General features: G+C 39.2%; 1 protein-coding gene across 2 annotated transcripts in view; it reads right to left on the reverse strand.

Annotated features, from left to right (window-relative positions):
• stau2 (staufen double-stranded RNA binding protein 2) overlaps nt 1-18,890 on the reverse strand; it is an 89,928-nt gene that overhangs the window by 52,990 nt on the left and 18,048 nt on the right. For both annotated transcript variants that reach the window (XM_046833527.1, XM_046833526.1), the window contains exons 6-7: nt 9,626-9,785; nt 5,762-5,869 (exon numbers count right to left, since the gene is read on the reverse strand). In XM_046833527.1, the coding sequence (XP_046689483.1) occupies nt 5,762-5,869; nt 9,626-9,785 (268 nt within the window). The remainder of the gene's footprint in view (nt 1-5,761; nt 5,870-9,625; nt 9,786-18,890) is intronic.

An 18,890-nucleotide genomic window follows, 5' to 3' on the forward strand; every position in this document is an offset into this window, starting at 1 on the left:
AGCAAGAGATGCTGCTTTAAAATCTGACAATGCAGAGAACTACAACAGAGCCAGGGCCAACCTGAAAAGAGGCATTAGAAGAGCCAAGCTCACATTCAAACTCTACATTGAAGAGCACTTCCACAACTCTGAACCCAGACGCATGTGGAAAGGCATCCAGACCATCACAGACTACAAACCGACACCTCGATCTCCACCAACCAGCAGTGCTTTTTTTGCTCGTTTCGTTCAAGGCATCGGACATTTCACCTCAACCGCTCACAGTCCACTTTTACTCTCAACAATGAACATCTATTTAGCATTTGCCAATCCCCCGAACAGGTTGACAGAGGATGTGCTTTCCACGGCTCTTCATTCAGCCCTCACCCACCTTGATAAAAACAGCACCTACATCAGAATGCTGTTTATTGACATTAGTTCTGCGTTCAATACAGTCCTCCCCACTGTACTAATCAATAAGCTCAGTGACCTGGGTATCTGCACCTACACTTGCAGATGGATTCTGGACTTTCTCACCAACAGACCTGTCTGTTAGGTTGAGCAAATAGGTATCCTCATTGTGGACTTTTAGAAATCTAACAGCAGGAGACACTACCCAGTCTACATCAATGGAACTGAGGTAGAGTCTCTCCAGCTTTAAGTTCTCTGAGGATCTGTCCTGGCACCAGAACACTTCAGCTCTGGTTAAAAAGGCAAAACAGTACCTATACTCTTGAGGAGTCTAAAGAAAGCTCATCTTTTCCCAGGGATTCTAAGAAGTTTTTACCACTACATCATCGAGAGTATCCTGACCAAGTCCATCACTGTATGGTATGGAGGCTCCACTGTGTGTAAACGCAAAGCCCTGCAAAGGCTGGTCAAAATCGCCCAATTACCCAATTACCCGCAATTGAGCACATTCACCACAGCAGATGTCTGCGCAGAGATCACAACTTCATCAAGGACTCTTCACATCCCAGTCACAAACTGTTTACCCTCCTTCCATCAAGAAGGAGCTGCAGGAACATATGAACCAGAAGGTTCAGGGCCATGTTTTTACCATCCATTATCACCCTACTGAACTCTGCACTACACCATTGGATCGCTGTATAAACACTGTATATAACTTCTGTACAATTGTATATACAATGTACATATTACATATTGTTTTTTTTTTACTCTCTACACATATTTTGCCTTACATACATCTGCACTACTATTTGATTTATGTATATCTATATATACGCACCTTACTGCACATCCTGCCTAATATTTCACATTCATGTGTATATATAGATATATATATATTATTTTTTTTTTTAATGGACTTATTTATTCAGCCTGCACATTTTTTACTGCCATAGACATAACTATGATACTTACATATTTATCTGCACTTGTCAATTTGCACAATTTCTACTATTTTACACTTCTAGTAGATGCTAAACCACATTTCGTTGCTGTGTACCTGTACTATGCAATGAGCTTAGTGTTTAGGAGGGGGGTTGGATTACACACACACACACACACACACACACACACACACACACACACACACACACACCCTGGCTCTCTGTGCTCAGTGAAAGTTATCCCCCTCATGAGACTCCCTTTCATATCCTATCCTCATGCACATAAGCACTCTGGCATTTTCTCTCTCTCTCTTTCTCTCTCACACACACTATTTTTTCTCACACATACACACATCATAAAAAGAACAGAATAATATAAAACACTGCATGACTGGGTGTTCCTGAGAACCTAGAATGCATACCCATTTGTCATAACATCTCTGTGTCTAGCAATCCATCCATTCCAGTGTTTGTCTATCCATGTGTCTTACTATCCATCCATCCATCTTTATGCCCAATTCTTCTGTGTATCTCTCTGTCTGACTATCCATCCCTCTACCCATCCATCTATCTATACATCCAACCATATGTGTGCCATCCATGCTTTTATCCAACAACCCAAGTCTTTCCATTCATCCATCCAGCTATTCATCTAGCAATTTGTCTTTCAATTCTTTCATATTTCTGTCCATACATCTATTAGTGTACCATCCATCCATTCATCTGCGAATGTGTCTGTCCATCCATCCATCCATCCATCCATCCAACCATCCATCCATCCATCCATCCATCCATGACTATCCATCAATCTGTAAATCCGTCTGCCTCAGTGTGCCTTTCTTAAGTTTACTAGATTCGCATCTTTCTGTCTATTAGTATGCCTGTCTATCTTTCTGTCTAACTGTCTGTCTATCTAACTCTCTGTTTCTGATTATACATGTCTATCCATCTTCCTGTTTATCTGGGCAACCTACTGTCCAACTGTGTGCCATTCTGTCTGTCTGTCCACCTTTCTGTCTATCTAAATGTCTTCCTGTCTGTCCACCTTTCTGTCTTTTTGTGTGTCTGTCTGTCCACCTCTATTTGTCTATCCATCTTTCTGTCTGCCCATCTTATTATTTAAGTCAGTCTGTCTGTCCATCTTTCTGTCTATCTAGCGGTCTCCCACTCTGTCCATTTTTTGTCTATCTCTGTCCATCCATGTTATTTTCCTGTTAGTCCGTCAATCCTTGTGCCTGTCTGTCTGCATGTTTATTTTTCTGCCTATCTGATTGTCCATCTTTTTGTCTATCTGTGCATTTCATTATTTAGCTGTGTGCAAGTCTGCCTGTCTGTCCATCTTTCTGTCTAACTAGCTATCTGCCCATTTGTTTACATCCGTCTGCCCATTATTTAGTTTTTCTGTCTGTTTGTCTGTCTATCTTTCCATAATATTGATTAAAACTGTGTGCCAGGCTATCTGTCTGTCTAGTCTATCGTTGTCTATCTAGCTGTCTGTCCATCTGTCCATTTTTTGTCCATCTGTCTGTTCATCTTTCTATTTTCCTGTTGGTGTCATTCATTAAACCTGAATAAAACACTTTCTTTAAACCTATTTTATCAACTGAACCCATTCAAGTGAACTTTGGTATTTATCTGAGCAGTCAGAAGGGAAACACACACACACACACAGAGTTCCTCACACACTTGACAGAATTTATGGTTCAATATTTACACGACTTTCATGTGGAGGGATTTGATCATCACACTCCGATGTTACGGAATCTGAACGTTCTGAATTTCCACGACGGCTCTTACACATCCGCATTTGCTCCAGGGCCGATATTACACGTTCAGATTTATCACGGTTTTTGATGCTATCGCAATAATTATAGACTCCGTGCACCATCTCTGTGTGCGCCTCAAACTAAAATATTTTTTGACAGACGTTCACTGCACATCTGTCTTTCTGTCAGCCTTTCCACTGAGCTGTCTTTCTATTGTTTGTCTGTCTCTCCCTTGGCATACTCATTTATATATTACATTTACATCTGAGAACATCTCCAGTCGAACCATCCAGCACTCGAATTGACATGGATCCCGAGGACGTCTGAAGCCCTGAGTCACCTGACTTCACACAGAGTCACCTGACCTCACCCCGACTTTATCACTGCTCTTATTGTTGGGAATTCAGTAGTGGAACTTTTCGCCTCCAGCATGTGATTGTCTAATCGCAGGAACAATGTCTTTGGGAGAGATCTTGGCACTCCTTAAATCCGTCAGCAACAGACAAGCCAACGTCCTCGGCGTCAGACGGTGTAGCGTCTTTGGCGCACTGATGGAATTTCAATGAGGACTTTGATCTGACCAGTTTTTCTATCCTGCGTAGATCATGTTCTCCGGCAAGACGGCGTGCTACGATCAGTGTAAAGGCAGGATGTGAGGACGACAAGAGATACCGAGACCCGATGAGCAAAGAAAGACTCTTTTGTATGGTGTGTTGATGCGTCTGCCCCCAAGATACACACTCAGGCACATGACTCAGAGAGAAAGAAAGAGACAGACAGAGAGAGGGAAATATATCTGTCTGTCTAAATATCTGTCTTTCTGTCCATATACCTGTATGTCTTCAGTCTTTCCATCTGTCCACACATCTATCGGCAGACCTGTCTGTCCACACACCCGTCTGGTCTGTCCATTTGTCTTCAAATAGTTCTTTTCATCTCTTCTGTCCACCCTTCATTTCAATTCAATCCAGACTTTCTGTTCGTGCACCTGTATGCTCAACCGTCTGTCTGCTTCCTGTCCACTATTCTATCAGAGTTCATGGCAGACTGTCTGTCCACCATCTGTCTGTTCCAACAGCTGTCTGTCTCTGTCCATCTGACCACTTACTCAGTATGTCTATGTCCATCATGATATATATCTGTCCGTCTGATTGCATGCCTGTCTGTCTTTCTTACAATTGGTTTGTCCATTTGTCTGTCTGTCTTTTCATGTGCCTGTTTATCTATTTGTGTACCTACCCGTTTTCTGCTCATCCATCTGTCTGATGGCTGTCTGTCCACCTGGACAGGTTTTATTATTCTGTCTGCTCGTTCATCCACCTGTGAGGCGGCTCATTTTCCTGACTTCCTTTTCTTTTGAGAATTCGATGAATTTGTCTGCATATGTCCCCTATTGCCCCAAACTCCATCTGTCTACCTGTAAATCTGTCCGTCTCTCTGTCTGTGTATTACACTGGGAGCGTTTTAGTGCTACTCTGTGAACACATCAATGAGCACCCGGTGACGACGGAACCCTGCGAGTGGGAACCCAGTGACAGTTTCTCCGTGTTCCCTGCTCATCATCTCGACTATCGTTTAGATAAAACGATGGAGGCGAGAACAAGCGCTGCTCCGCTGCAGCTGGTGAGAGTCAGACGTTCACTCGCTCCACGTTTTGCGTCTCCCTCACATTGTAACACTCAGTCTCCGTTTCGGTGTTTATTCATAAAGTGCGCACTGCACATTCCTTTCGAATTGTGACAGCACGCCAAAATTCCTGCGCAGGCCAGGATCTCAGACTGAACGAGGAATACATCACGTCATTCCCATGACAGACACACAACACACGCGTGCGCATGCAATCAAATCGAGGAAAACCGAACATTTAGGCATGAAATGTGTTTAGAAGGTTGCACTCAGAAGGTGAGGTTAATGGGACGAACACTGCTGTGATGGAATAACAAACAGACATTTTCCAGACCTGACACAAGTCATACAGGCAGTGCAAAATCTGGCAACACAAACAGAACAAAAACTAAAACAGGCTTTGAGGCAACACAAATTGAGCAGCTTTTTTTTTATATACAGGAAATGGCACTTACTGGAGGCACCTGCCTCAAACGACAATTTTTCTATTTGTATAAAAGCACTTAAAAATCTAAACACTGTATAAACAAAACTATTGGGACACCTGACTTTCCCAGCCATGTGTATTCTTCCCTTAACTGTTGCCATACAATTGCATAGGATTTATTTTATCCGATAGTATGGAATTTTCCCTTTTCTTGAACTAGGAGACCCAAACCTGTTCCAGCACGGCACTGACCCACGCACAAAGCCAGCTCCATTAAGATATGCTTTACATGGGTTGAAGTAGAAGATCTTCTGCTGTAAATCTCTTAACCCTATTTAACACCTATAGGATTAATTGGAACACTGACTGCATATCAGGCCTCCTCACCTCACCTACATCAGTACCTGAATTTCCCCTTGTGGCTGAATGAGGTGTCTACATACTTTTGGTCATATAGTGTCCATATAGTGTAGCCTTAAAAACTGAAGAATTAGGTTAGCTAAATACAATTTATTGAATGCAGGAAACTCATAGTCCTTCAGCATGTCATGCTATTGTGTGTGTGTGTGTGTGTGTGTGTGTGTGTGTGTGTGTGTGTGTGTGTGTGTTACCTCAAAATTCACAGGCATGTTCCTCTTCAGTGCAATCTCATACACCAGGCTGATTTCGGATTTATTTGCATCGCTCTCCTCCTCCGAACTTTTCTTCTCCTCCAAACTCTGGAAAAACATTAAACAAATATGAAATCGCCCTTCTTTTTTTTTTTTTCCTTTTACGACGGAAAAAAAACACAAACATATTTAAAATAGGAGTAATTTGAGACGCATGTCCAAGTGCGATGATCTCATAATGCTCATAATGCTCTATACGTAACACACGCTCCATAAACGCTCATTCGTGTCTCTTTTGTGAATTCTTATTTAATCATTATGATGTGATCTGAAGTTGCACAACATCCGCAACCACAGTCTGGATATTTTTTATGCCAAATATTTATTATCTCAACCTGCATTATGTACACACACATAAACACACATTCATCGTTAAAAAAAAAAACTGCAATGCACTGCAACATCTTGCACTTTATCTTCATTTTTACCGCGATTAATGCGCATTCACTGCTACATACACTATATAGACAAAAGTTTGTGGGCACCTGACTATAAGATTCGAGTGCATTTTTTAAGTGCACATTAAGTTCACATTTGTTGTTATAACAACCTCCACTCTCCAAGATGTTCTACTAGATTCTGGAGTATGATTGTGGAGATTTGTGCTCATTCATCTACAAGGGTGTTTATAAAGTCAGATACTGATGTAGGTGAGATGAGAAGGCCTGGGGTGCATTTAGCGTTCCAATTCTTCCCAAATATCTTCACTAGGGTTGAATCTCTATAACTGATCACTTAAAATCTTCCACTCCATACCATGTTAAGCTTATCTTCATTCCTTTGTGCATTGTCATGCTGGATCAGGTTTGGCTCTCCTAGTCCAAGTAAAGGAAAAACTGCAATGCTACACTACAACTCCCTCCATTTTTTTGTTCCTGTCTAGAAAACTCAGGTGTCCTAACACATTTGTCCATATAGCGTGTGTATTTTATATGTACCATCTTCTATTCTATCTTCATTCTCATAATAAATTTTATTTTATTTTACTGCAGCAACGTTGTACTGCGAATGCTGAATTTGAAACTGACAGTGATAAGGCAGTGATTTTTGCCTCGATCAAAGCGCTGCTATGAAAATGTTCACGGTGTGCTGCCTCGGAAATAAAACACACACTGTTTTTACACAGATTATGTAGAAAAACACTCCACTGCTCTAGTTCCTGGTTTGCATAAAAGTGTGTAACCTGGATTCGGAAATGTAAAAAAAAAAAAGCCCTCTGGTTCCACAGCGCAAGTTCCTGAAAAATTCCAGCAGTGGAAATACATGCACTACATGCACGTGTGTGTATGTGTGTGTATGTGGGTGTGTGTGCACATCTGCCTGAGGCAGTACATGACCATGGTGTTCTTCTTGGTAACATAATACAGGAAGAGAAGCAGCTGATAAAGAGCTCGTTATGAACAACAGCGAGACTGAACAGGAGAGAAAAACACTATTACAGCTTGAATAACTAGATCGATGCCAAACACCCTCTCTCTCTCTCTCACACACACACACACACACACACACACACACACACACACGCCAAAAATCAACAAGCTTTCTTGTATTAACATTTTAGTTAGACTTTATGGAATCTAGTAATAAATTAGGATAAATCAACTGAGAAATGCCACTTGTAGCCTACAACACACACTATATTATGTCCAAAAGTTTGTGGACACCTGACCATCATGCCCATATGGACTTATTCTATGTTCCTTTACAGATTTGGTCCCTATTTCCTGCTATAACCGCCATTCATTTTTGAAGTCTTTCTGCTAGAGTTTGAAACATGGCTGTATGGGATTTGCTCTTTCATATACAGGAGCATTAGTAAGGTCATGCACTGTCGTCCAGTTCAGGGACACTGTCATGCTGAAACAAGTTTTGGGCCTCATACTTTCAAAGCTACAGCATACACAGTCTTTCTATACAATGGTGTGCTGCAGTTTAGGAAAGAACAAGATGAGGTTGAAATGGCCAGGTGTCCACAAACTTTTGCTTGTATAGAGTAAATCTTGAAGAAGACGCAATTAAAATATAATGTCACCTATGAGACAAGTTTGGGCATCAGTAAGAAAAGACTTTGCACGCATTGAAAGCAAAAATCAGTCAAATAAAAATGAATTCAATAATTGAAAATGAATAAATAAATAAATAAATAAAAGAACAAATTAAAGTTAATTAGTCAAAGGTAAATTCAAGTAGACAAATTAAATAACATTTGAACTGGATAAAATAAAATTGACTTAATTGAATTAAATTTAATAAAATACCAAATTAATTAAATAAAATACGATATATTTAAAGCAATTAAATAGAATAAAATAAAATGTGTTTATTTAAATTGAATAAAATACTAAAAGTATATATATTTTAATACAATTGATCAATATAAATAATAAAATATATTAAACTAATAATTAAACAATAAAATTGTGTCTAATTAAATAAAATAAAATATATTTAATTACATTTAAAATATATTTAATTGAATGGAATAGAACAAAATAAATGATTAATAATTTAAATACAACTAAATATTATTAAGTTAAATAAAATAAAACGTATTGAATTTAATTTAATCAAATAAATTAAATGTCTTTCAATCGAATAAAATAAATTAAAACAAAAGGCAAATATAATGAAATTGAATAGAATAAAATATAAAAAAATTGAATAAAATGAATTAAAGAAAAGGCAATTTAAAATTCAATATTAAACATCCATTTTAATTGAAGTCACTGGTGTTATTTCCCCATAATACTTGTTAGCATTGCCCTTATTTTCTAATTTCCTGCTCTTCCACAAGTTTTGAGGGTGATTTTGCCATTCATGTAAAGTGGCTAATTGACACAAAGTCCCCTGTGGACAATGTCTCCAACTAGGCAGTCTGTTTACTATCTAGTCCACAAAGAAAAACCTTCAAGGATGATATTTGTGATGATTTATGGCTCATAATGTAGTGCGAATGTGTGTTTTGGGACCTGCAGTGGACCATAGTGAGGCATTTATATGGTAGTGTGTATGTTTAAAACTGGAATGTGGGCCACTGAGCAGATTAGGGGAGACGATGGTGTATTTATTCACCCGCCTCAGGTTTTTTTTTTTTTTTTAAACCTACGTGTCCTACGTGGTGTGTAAAATCAGGGGGAGGGCAGGAGAGAGGGACAGAGTGGTGACATCAGCGCTGGCACAGAGCGTCAATGTGTTAAGTGATTTATACACAGTGACACAGTGTTAAGCTGGCAACTGGGCACACATAAAAGCCCTTTAAGAGTGTGTGAGGTCGTCTTTACACCCCAAAGTGAGAGTAAGGGAAAGAATAAAGACGGAAGAACAAGGGGATATGAGATCAGCACTTGGGGATTGTGGGTAATCTGCCTAGAGTTTCATTAAAGAGAGCGTTCGGGTGATGGAGGGTGATCATCAAAAAAAGGAAAGAAGTAGACAAAGACACTGCCTAGCACCTATTCCCTATACCCTATAGTCAGGAATTATTAGGACAACATAGCACACTAACACAGAGAATAGAATATGTAGCTGATAGATCTGATTAAACTAATCTGGTGTCCCAAACCACATACCGTACTTTCTAATCAACAAACTGTCATGAACGTGTCCCAAACCATATGACTCCACATGAACACTATAAAACAAAAAATCACTACATATCACTACATGTAACCCAAACCACACAACGCCCACTACCCATCCTTCACTATGGTTATCTATCTTTACTTCGAGTCTGTGTCACCTGTGAATGTGGCCATGGCTTAATGTGTGTGTGTGTGTGTGTGTGTGTGTATTATATATACATACCTGTGGTAGCTTTTCTGGTATGGGTTCGTTCCTCAGTGCCTGCAATGCTTTCATGGCCGCGTTGTGCCGAGCCGCTTGGCGAGTTCGACCTTCGCCAATAAACTCGTTACTGCCGACAGTCAGCTGCACGTAGAACACCTTGGGGACTGGATAGTGATACCTCGAAACAAAAAACGAGAAGGAAAGGGTTTAGGGGAAGAGGGAAAAAAGGAAAGTCAGTCAAAACAGGATTAGTTTATTGAAACACATTAGTTTTATCGCAAAGTAAATCAGTCCCAACACAAAATAATGACTCAAAGATTCCGTTTGGGCATATGCTGAAACTCGGACATCACTCGTTTCCGTGGCAAAGCACAGACAACACCATAACGGGTCCCCAGTTCGCTAACACATAGCTGTTGTGTGTGTGGGTGTGTACAATACATGTATATTTAACAAACTGCGATGTAATGTGTATTCTGACACCTTTCTATTAGAACCAACATTAACTTGTCTGTTGGACGATTAACTCGTCACACGGATTAGCCCTCGGTCCCCTCGTGCATCAATGAGCCTCAGCCATCCATGACCCTGTCACAAGTTCACAACTGTTTCTTTCTTGGACCACTTTTGCTAGATACTGACCACTGCAGACTGGGAACATCCCACAAGAGTGGTTCTGGAGATGCTGTGACCCAGTCGTCTAGACATCACAATTTGGCCCTCATCTGACTCACTCAAATCCTTATGCTTGCCCATTTTTCCTGCTTCTAACATGTCAACTTTGAGGACAAATGTGTGTGTGTGTGTGTGTATGTATATATATATATATATATATATATATATATATATATATATATATATATATATATATATATATATATATATATATACATACACACACACATATACATACATACATACATACATACACACACACACACCAAAACGTCCTACATGCGCTGTCCCTCTAACTTATTTCTAATCCTGTCCATCCTCATTCCTCTTTACTCCCAATAAAAATCTCTCCTGGCCAATTGCTACAAATCCTTTTTCTCCTTTCTTAGTGTCCAACCTCTCATACAACTTCTCATATGCTTTTTCTTGGCTTTCACCACATCCCTCTTTACCTGCTTCCGCATCTCATGTACTCCTGCCTTTTCTCATCACTCTGCTGATCCCAATTCTGTTTTGCCAACCTCTTTCTCCTTATGTTTTCCTGCACTTCCTCATTCCGCCACCACGTCTCTTTGTCTTCCTTTCTCTTTCCATATGTCACACCAAGTACCTTCCTAACTGTCTCCCTTATTAGTTCTGCAGTAGTTGCCCAATCATCCAGCACCTCTTCACCACCACCGAGCACCTGTCTGACCTCTTCCCTGAACCTCACACTACAGTCTTCCTCCTTCAGTTTCCACCATCTTATTCTTCTTTCAGGCCTCACACTCCTCCTCTTCTTTTTCACCTCCAAAATCATCCAAAAGATCACCATCTGATGCTGTCTAGCTGCACTGCCCCCCGCCAACACCTGACAGTCTCCAATCTCCTTCAGGGTGCATCTCCTGCATAGAACATAGTCCACCTGTGTGCACCTTCCTCCACTCTTATACGTCACCCTATGATCCTCCTTCTTCTTAAAATAAGTATTCACCACTGCCATTTCTATCCTTTTAGCAAAATCTACCACCATCTGCCCTTCCACATTCCTCTCCTAATAGCCATTCCAACCCATCACCTCCTCATCACCTCTGTTCCCTTCACCTACATGCCCATCTAAGTGCCCCAATCACCAATCTTTCATTCCTAGGTTCACTCTCCACCACTTCATCTAACTCACTCCAGAATGTTTCCTTTTCCTCCATCTCACAACCCTCTTGTGGCGCATAAGCACTGATGACATTTATCATCACCCTACTCTACTCTGTAAAATCTGCCATTTCCCGGTATTCTTAGGTAAGTCTGTACAAGTGGAATGGAGGTTCTTCAGAAAAAGAGGGTCTGAAGAAGGTTGCAGCTGATGATGAACTTGAGAACATATTAATATTTATTAATGCAGCAAGAATGACGCTAATCGTGCAGAATCCAAGGGGGAAAAAAGAGGGGGATGGGATTTCATGCCAAAATATTTTGGCCAGTACATATGTGGTCTTAATCTTTACTGCTTCCCAAGCCGATGACGTTCCCCACTGAGAATGCAATATAGCACATATTATATATATATATATATATATATATATATATATATATATATATATATATATATATATATATATATATAGCACATATTTTATATATATGGTTGTATACTGTGTTTCATCACTGTTCATCTGGCATCACTTTTCTTGAAACGAGTTGAAATGAGGCTCCACATTATCTTAGTGACACAAACTTTCTCACAGCACACACAGGGCTCCCGTAGAGAAAAAGGCTAAAGTAAGGAGAGATGGACAAAAGCTTAGAACAACTCAAGAAAAGAAGACAGATTTATATCCGTGGCCGAACCCGGACGATATTATCCTAGTTATAAATGGTGAAATTAACGCCGTAGGGCAGGCGAGGTAATGGCCCCCGGTGGACCGCGCCTCAGGAAGGCAAAACAAAAGGCCCGTCACATTTCTGCACTTTCTCCTGCGTAACTCTGGCTCGCCCACGCAGCCTGTCAGACAGTTCTTCAGAGCCCAGATTTAGGAGTGTGTTCGGCCTTTATGAAGAGTGACACAGACTGATCCGGGGTCAGCGCCCTGATCCCAAACACCCCCACTGCAACCCTATTCAAACTCCAAAATCACACGATTTGCATTCTAGCGTTGGAATTCAAATCCAGATTTTTTTTTTTTGTAGTGCTCAACTGAATAAAGAGTCGCTTTATTTTACTATACCGTATTGACTATTGTTATTATTAAGATTTTCTTAACAATATAGCCTAAAAATATCAGAAAATTTAAAACATCCGAGTTGAGAGCGACAGTAGACATCCAGGAAAAAACATGCAGATGAGACGTGAGATTAGCAGCATCGACAGGGATGCCTTCTCAAATCCAGTCTTTCTTCATTCTAAAATGTGTGCCTCGAATAGCTTTAAAATATACTTTAAACAGGAGTGAACAGGAATCTTTCAGACATTTGACCTTGCTGTGACCTTGAACCTGTTCGGCTCAATTCCACATTCGAATCGGTTTGCTGGCTGAGATACTATGTTTGAAAAGATTTTCGCTCGTTATATTTCTTACTCTCCGGTGTTTGTTTTAATGATTTATAATCACACTCTTTGTGTCACCCAGATGAGGATGGGTTCCCTTTTCAGTCTGGTTTCTCTCAAGGTTTCTTCCTCCTAGCATCTGAGAGAGTTTCTGTGAAGCTGCTTTGAGACAAGGTCCATTGTTAAAAGCGCTATAGAAATAAAACTGAATTGAACTAAATCTTGTACAGAAACATCTCATACATGGGCGTGGCCTAATATTCCAGTCAGCATGCTTGATTGACTGCCAAAATTTCCAATCTACACCTACCAACTCCATTATAAGCATCTTAGAAACAAATTTATACCAAGTATCAAATAGAGTATGTGGTAGAGACATTCCAGAACAGGATGGGTTGGAACCTTGGGTTCCTCTCCATGTTCCTTCCTTTAGTTACCTCAGGGAGTTCATCATCACTTCACAAAAACTCCAATCAGACTGATCCCCTTAACAGCCAAAGTCATAAGTTGTAATAAGCAGCAAGAGAAGGGAAAAAAAACCTTAGAAAATCTAGCTGAAGGTCCTAGCTGTGTGACTACATATGGCGTAAAAGGGAACACTCTATTTCATTTTTGGGTTTCTAGTTGGAGGTGAGGTTCAGAAGATCTTTTAGTGCACTCGAACCTGCAGACCCCGCTGTACCTGCATCCTCCACCCGCATTAATTTCAGAAATATTTCAGCTGTGTAGGTTCATCTGTTGACCAAATTTCCTCTTGGTTCGCGAGCTCCGATTCGATCCTGATGGAAGACATCTGGGCAATGTTAAGCTCGGGGCATGTGCAGAAACCACCGAGGAATAATAATAAAACAGGAATTACACACATGCAGTAATGAAATGAAGAAAACTATTCCAGAATAATTACGAACATCCTGAAAAAGAAAAGCCAGATCGTGCAGTAACTGGCAGCGATCTGATGGGACGAAAAACATAACAGCCGCTGAGAACAGCCAGGACACAAGGGGGGAAAAAGAAAAAAAAAAAACACAGGCAATGTGTACACTTTCTCTAAAATGACTGTCAAATTACAAGAATTACACAAGGCAGGAGCAGCAGCCACTCAATTCAACTTTTTCAGCAGACATATTAATAGTATTGATAGCAGAATAAGTGACATTAACAATAGTAACAATAGTAGATATAGCTATAGTAGATGAATTAAGTTGAAGGATGTAGTAATAGCAGTAGATGTATGACTACTAATATAAGAAGCAAACACCTACTACATTTTTTTTGTGATAATATTTGCAAATGGTGGTATTAACTGTATTAGTAATAGAAGCAGAATTATGGTAATAGTATTATTAACAGTAATACATTAGCGGTGGAATTAGTAATAATAATAGTGTTGCTAGCAGTTTTAATAGTAGTTGTAATAATGGTGAAAATAGCAGCAGTATTTTTTTAGTAGCATTGTTCTAGTAATAATTACTAGTGGATATGATGATACTGGTGCAGTAGTAATAATATTAGTAGTAGTATTAGTTATAGTACTATAGATTTTAAAAGTTTTCATAAATAAATTCAGATTCTCTTCGATTTATTTATTTTTCGTCTGAGGTGATCGTCGTATCTCCGAAATGTCTATCAAAAAAATGATGTTAATTGAATTAGTAATAGAAATATAACTATGGTAATAGTATTATTAACAGTAATACATGTAGCTGTGTTAGCAGTGGTAGTAGTATTGGTATTAGTAGTGCTAGCAGTATCAGTAGTAGTATTAGTTAGTAGTGATAATGGTAAAATCACTTCACAAAATACAAGAAAGCACAAGATCACCCTGAACACGTCTGAACTATGCGAGGTCACGCTAACTAGAGCGGCTCTAATACCCACAATGCATGCCTGCCAGGCATACTTCTTCCCCACACTGTTTGCGGCGTTGTCAAATCTACTTACCGCACGCGGATTCTGAACAATTTCATGAATAAATGTAGATTTTCTGCGATTTATTTATTTTTCGTCTGAGGTGACCGTCGTATCTCCGAAATGTCGTAATTCTAGTGGTCGTAGGTCAGGGTCTTACTGTAATTGGAGTAGCTATCGTACTAGCAGTGGTGTTACTAGTAACACTAAAGTACTACTAGAGAAATAATAATAATAAATAGTAGTATAAGTAGTAGAATATTTAATAATAAGAGTATTAGCAAATGTAATAATTGGAGTAGTAGCAGAAGTGTGATAATAGTGTTAGTAATTAATAGATAGAGTTTAATTTCTGGTATATGTATAAATATTTGTATTACTACTATTAGTAGTAATGGTCATAAATGTATTAATGGTAGTTATTAACCATAGTATTCATAGCAGTAGTAATGATCAGTAGTAGTTTGACCAATAGTATAGGAAGCAATCGCAGTAGTAATAGCAATATGATTTTTCTAGTTATAGTAGCATTTATACAACTAATGATAATGCTATTAACAAAAATTAATAATAGGGTTCCCTCGAGGCAGAAGTAGAGGGAGAAGTAGTGGATATGATTATAGTGATGTAGTAATAAAAGTATTGATAGTTGTAATGGTAAAAATGCTCTTTTTTGTCGTTGTAGCATTTTTACTAGTAGTGATACTGTTATTAATAAGAGTAGCAAAGGGGTTCCTAGTGTTGGGAAGTAGGGGATTTGATAATAGCGGTGTAGTAGTAATAATAATATTACTACTTATAGGATGGTATTAGCAAATGGTGTTGTTAATGGTAGTAGCAGTAACAGAAGTATAACTAGTAATAGTATTATTAGCTAGTAATAGTATAACTGTTAATAGTATTAGTAATGGAAGATGATGTATCGATGTTGGTATTAGTATATATAAGTAGTAGTAGAAGTAGTAGAAGTAGTTGCAATAGAAGTAATGGTGAGTAATGTGTGCAGTAGCATGACTACAGTGTTATTAAATAAGAATAGTAATGGAAATACAGTGGTGGCAATAGTGTTGGTATTAGAAAGATAAATTAACAATAGGAGTACTAATTGTAGTAAAAGGTGTAGTAAAAGAATAGCAATTGGTGATTAATTGTAGTAGTAGAAATAGAAGTATGACTGTGTTAATAGTTTAAGTAGTGGTAGTACAGGTAGCTACATTAGTGGGATTAGTTGTAGTAGTAGTAGTACTGATAGCACCAGTAGTGATAATAGGTCTAATGGTTGCAGTGGTGTTAATAATGGTTAAGTATTTAGAGTAAATGGATGGTGTATAGGAGGCGTATTAGCAATAGTAGTGTTAGTGTTAATAGCAGTTGTAGCAAAGGCAGTAGTGGTGATACTGTAGTAATAGCAATAGTGATAATAGTAATAGAAGTTTTTTAATGTGTCGTAATAACAACAGCAGTATTAGCTATGACAGTAGTAGCACTGGATTAATAATACAATAATCCCCCGCTTTACCGCGGTTCAAATCTCGTGCCCCCGGTTTATCACAAAATTGCATTTGCCACACTAATAATTAGTTTAGTTGATTTTTCCGGTCTCTCCAAAAAATAGACCAAAAAACTTATAGGAATTGTTTTTTATGGAGTTTAATGTTGAAATAATAAAATGTATTAATAAAAATATAATTATTAATTCTAAAATGAAGTAAAATGACAGGACTGTATACATTAAATAGTATTTTGTGGTTTTGGGAATTAACCACCGCGATAAACGGGGGATTACTGTATAAGGGATGTCAATGGTGGTAGAAGTATTAAAGATAGTAGTAACAGTAGCATGAACTGTAATTATAATAACAGTATAAGCAATAGTAGTGGATATATCAGTATTACTAGTGGTAGAAGTGTTAGAGTAGCAGGTTGTATCTCCTGCATAGAACATAGTCCACCTGTGTGCACATTCCTCCACTCTTATAAGTTACCTTATGCTCCTTCTTCTTCTTAAAATAAGTGTTTACCACTGCAATTTCCATACTTTTTGCAGAATCTACCACCATCTGCCCTTCCACATTCCTCTCCTTTAGGCCATACCTACCCATCAACTCATCACCAACATGCCTACTGAAGTCTACCCTAATCATCTTTCTTTCCTAGGTTCACTCTCCACCACTTCATCTAACTCACTCCAGAATTTTTCCATCTCTGGTTTGTGATCCGCTATTTGATTTGGCACATGCTTTACGCTGGATGCCCAACCCTCCCCATTTATCTGGGTTCGGGACCGGCACTAAGAGTGCACTGGGCTTGTGCAACCCTAATGGCACCCGAATACAATTTGCCAGATTTTGCTAATATGCTTTTCGAAGTTGGTCTATAGGTGACATCCTTAGAAATGTGGCCCATTTTATCCTTTTAAGGAGATTAAAAATAACATTTTCCACCCCAATAAAAATGATGAATTTCACTCAATATCCAGTTGTAAAAGTTAATGTTTTCTGTGCAGTGATACTGAAGTTCACTCCCAGAATTCCATGGGGTGCCTCATTTCAGGAGGAGGGGGTTTGGGTCGGGTCGGGGGATGTGGGGGGGGAGTGAATTTGGGTGTCATGGTGGGTGAATACAGGTGCCGCAGCGTGGGAAAGGAACTGCTCTCACACACAGAGTGTGTGTGTGTGTGTGTGTGTGTGTGTGTGTGTGTGTGTGTGTGTGTGTGTGTGTGTGAGAGAGAGAGAGAGAGAGAGAGAGAGAGAGAGAGAGAGAGAGAGAGAGAGAGGACCGTCTGGTCTGAATTAAAAAGGAACGCAAGCCAAAGTGGGAACACCTAACAGGAGGAAAGGGCGAAGCACCACACACATACACATACATATATACACACACACACACACGCGAAACTACTAAAACATACGCATATAAGGTTTTTATTCCATAACGTTCATGCTTCCTCAAACAATGTTGTTGGCTAGTTCAGTGCCCTGTTCTTAAACCACATTTGAATTAGCATGATCAGAGTTATGTTTGTCTTGGATTACCACAAAGAAAGCGTACTCGAAGCTCCATGGGCTGTGTCCTAAATCTCACAGTTCTATTATCTCTTGTACATCTTTTGGCATCTGATGGTGACGGACTGAAAACCAGTCAAATGTCTGAATATATCAGTCAACAGCTTTGGAAGACCAAACATCAGAGAAGATGCTAATCGGGTGACTTTAAAAAGAAAAAACATAAGAAGAAAATTATACTTGAAAACATCCCGAAGGCAAGGAAATGACATTTATACTGGCCTGATCAAAGTGTGACATGAAACGTACGTCTGAAACACGTATCTATCCGTAGGGGCAGGAGATAATTGATCCAGTCAAGCAATTATTGCTGGCAGCATGAGGTCACCAATTAAATGTTGAAAGGTGGAAAAAAGTGTGAGGTCACCAAACTATAAGATTTTGTCTTCGCATTCCACACCGAGTTATCATTTGCTGTTAGAATCTTCTCCACTCTTCTGGGAAAAGTGTTCCAATAGATTTTGTGGAGATTTGTGCTCATTCAGCGAGAAGGGTGTTAGTAAAGTCAGGTGCTGATGTAGGTGATTTGAGGAGGCCTGGGCTGCAGTCAGGACTCCAATTCATCCAAATGGTGTTCAGTAGGGTTGAGGTCAGAGCTCTATTGCTGGAGATCTCCCACTCCAAACCTACGAAAATGAAGAGCCGCTAGCTAGGAATTTAAGAAGTGGGTCATAATATATACAGTAGGAATGGTAATATTTAACAATTCAGCATAAAAGTGATCGATTTCGAAAAGTTAAATTTTATATCGTGATGCATCGTTTTAAAAATAGTCGCATGAGTCATTTAGAAAGCGACCAATGTTTTATAGGTAGATTGACTTCTCCTCGCTAAACTGTTTCTAGTGTGTTCTCTCAGCACCACTACTGCACAACACTACAGAGGCCGAGGCGTGTCCTGAGAGACACATAGAATGCAGATTAACATGGCAGAGGTAGAGCTGCATTCAATCTTTGTTTATGCACTACAAAGGCCTGTGAAAGGGCCATGTCAGAAGGCACTTAAGTAAATCGATGATTTGCTGTCAGTCTAAGCCAAAGTAATATAAGTAGTGAATATAAGCAGAACTATCTGTACCATATCGAACTGTGTAGCATCATATTGCATTAATTCGCAA

This window comes from Silurus meridionalis, chromosome 21 (assembly GCF_014805685.1).
Source record: "Silurus meridionalis isolate SWU-2019-XX chromosome 21, ASM1480568v1, whole genome shotgun sequence".
NCBI lineage: Eukaryota > Metazoa > Chordata > Actinopteri > Siluriformes > Siluridae > Silurus > Silurus meridionalis.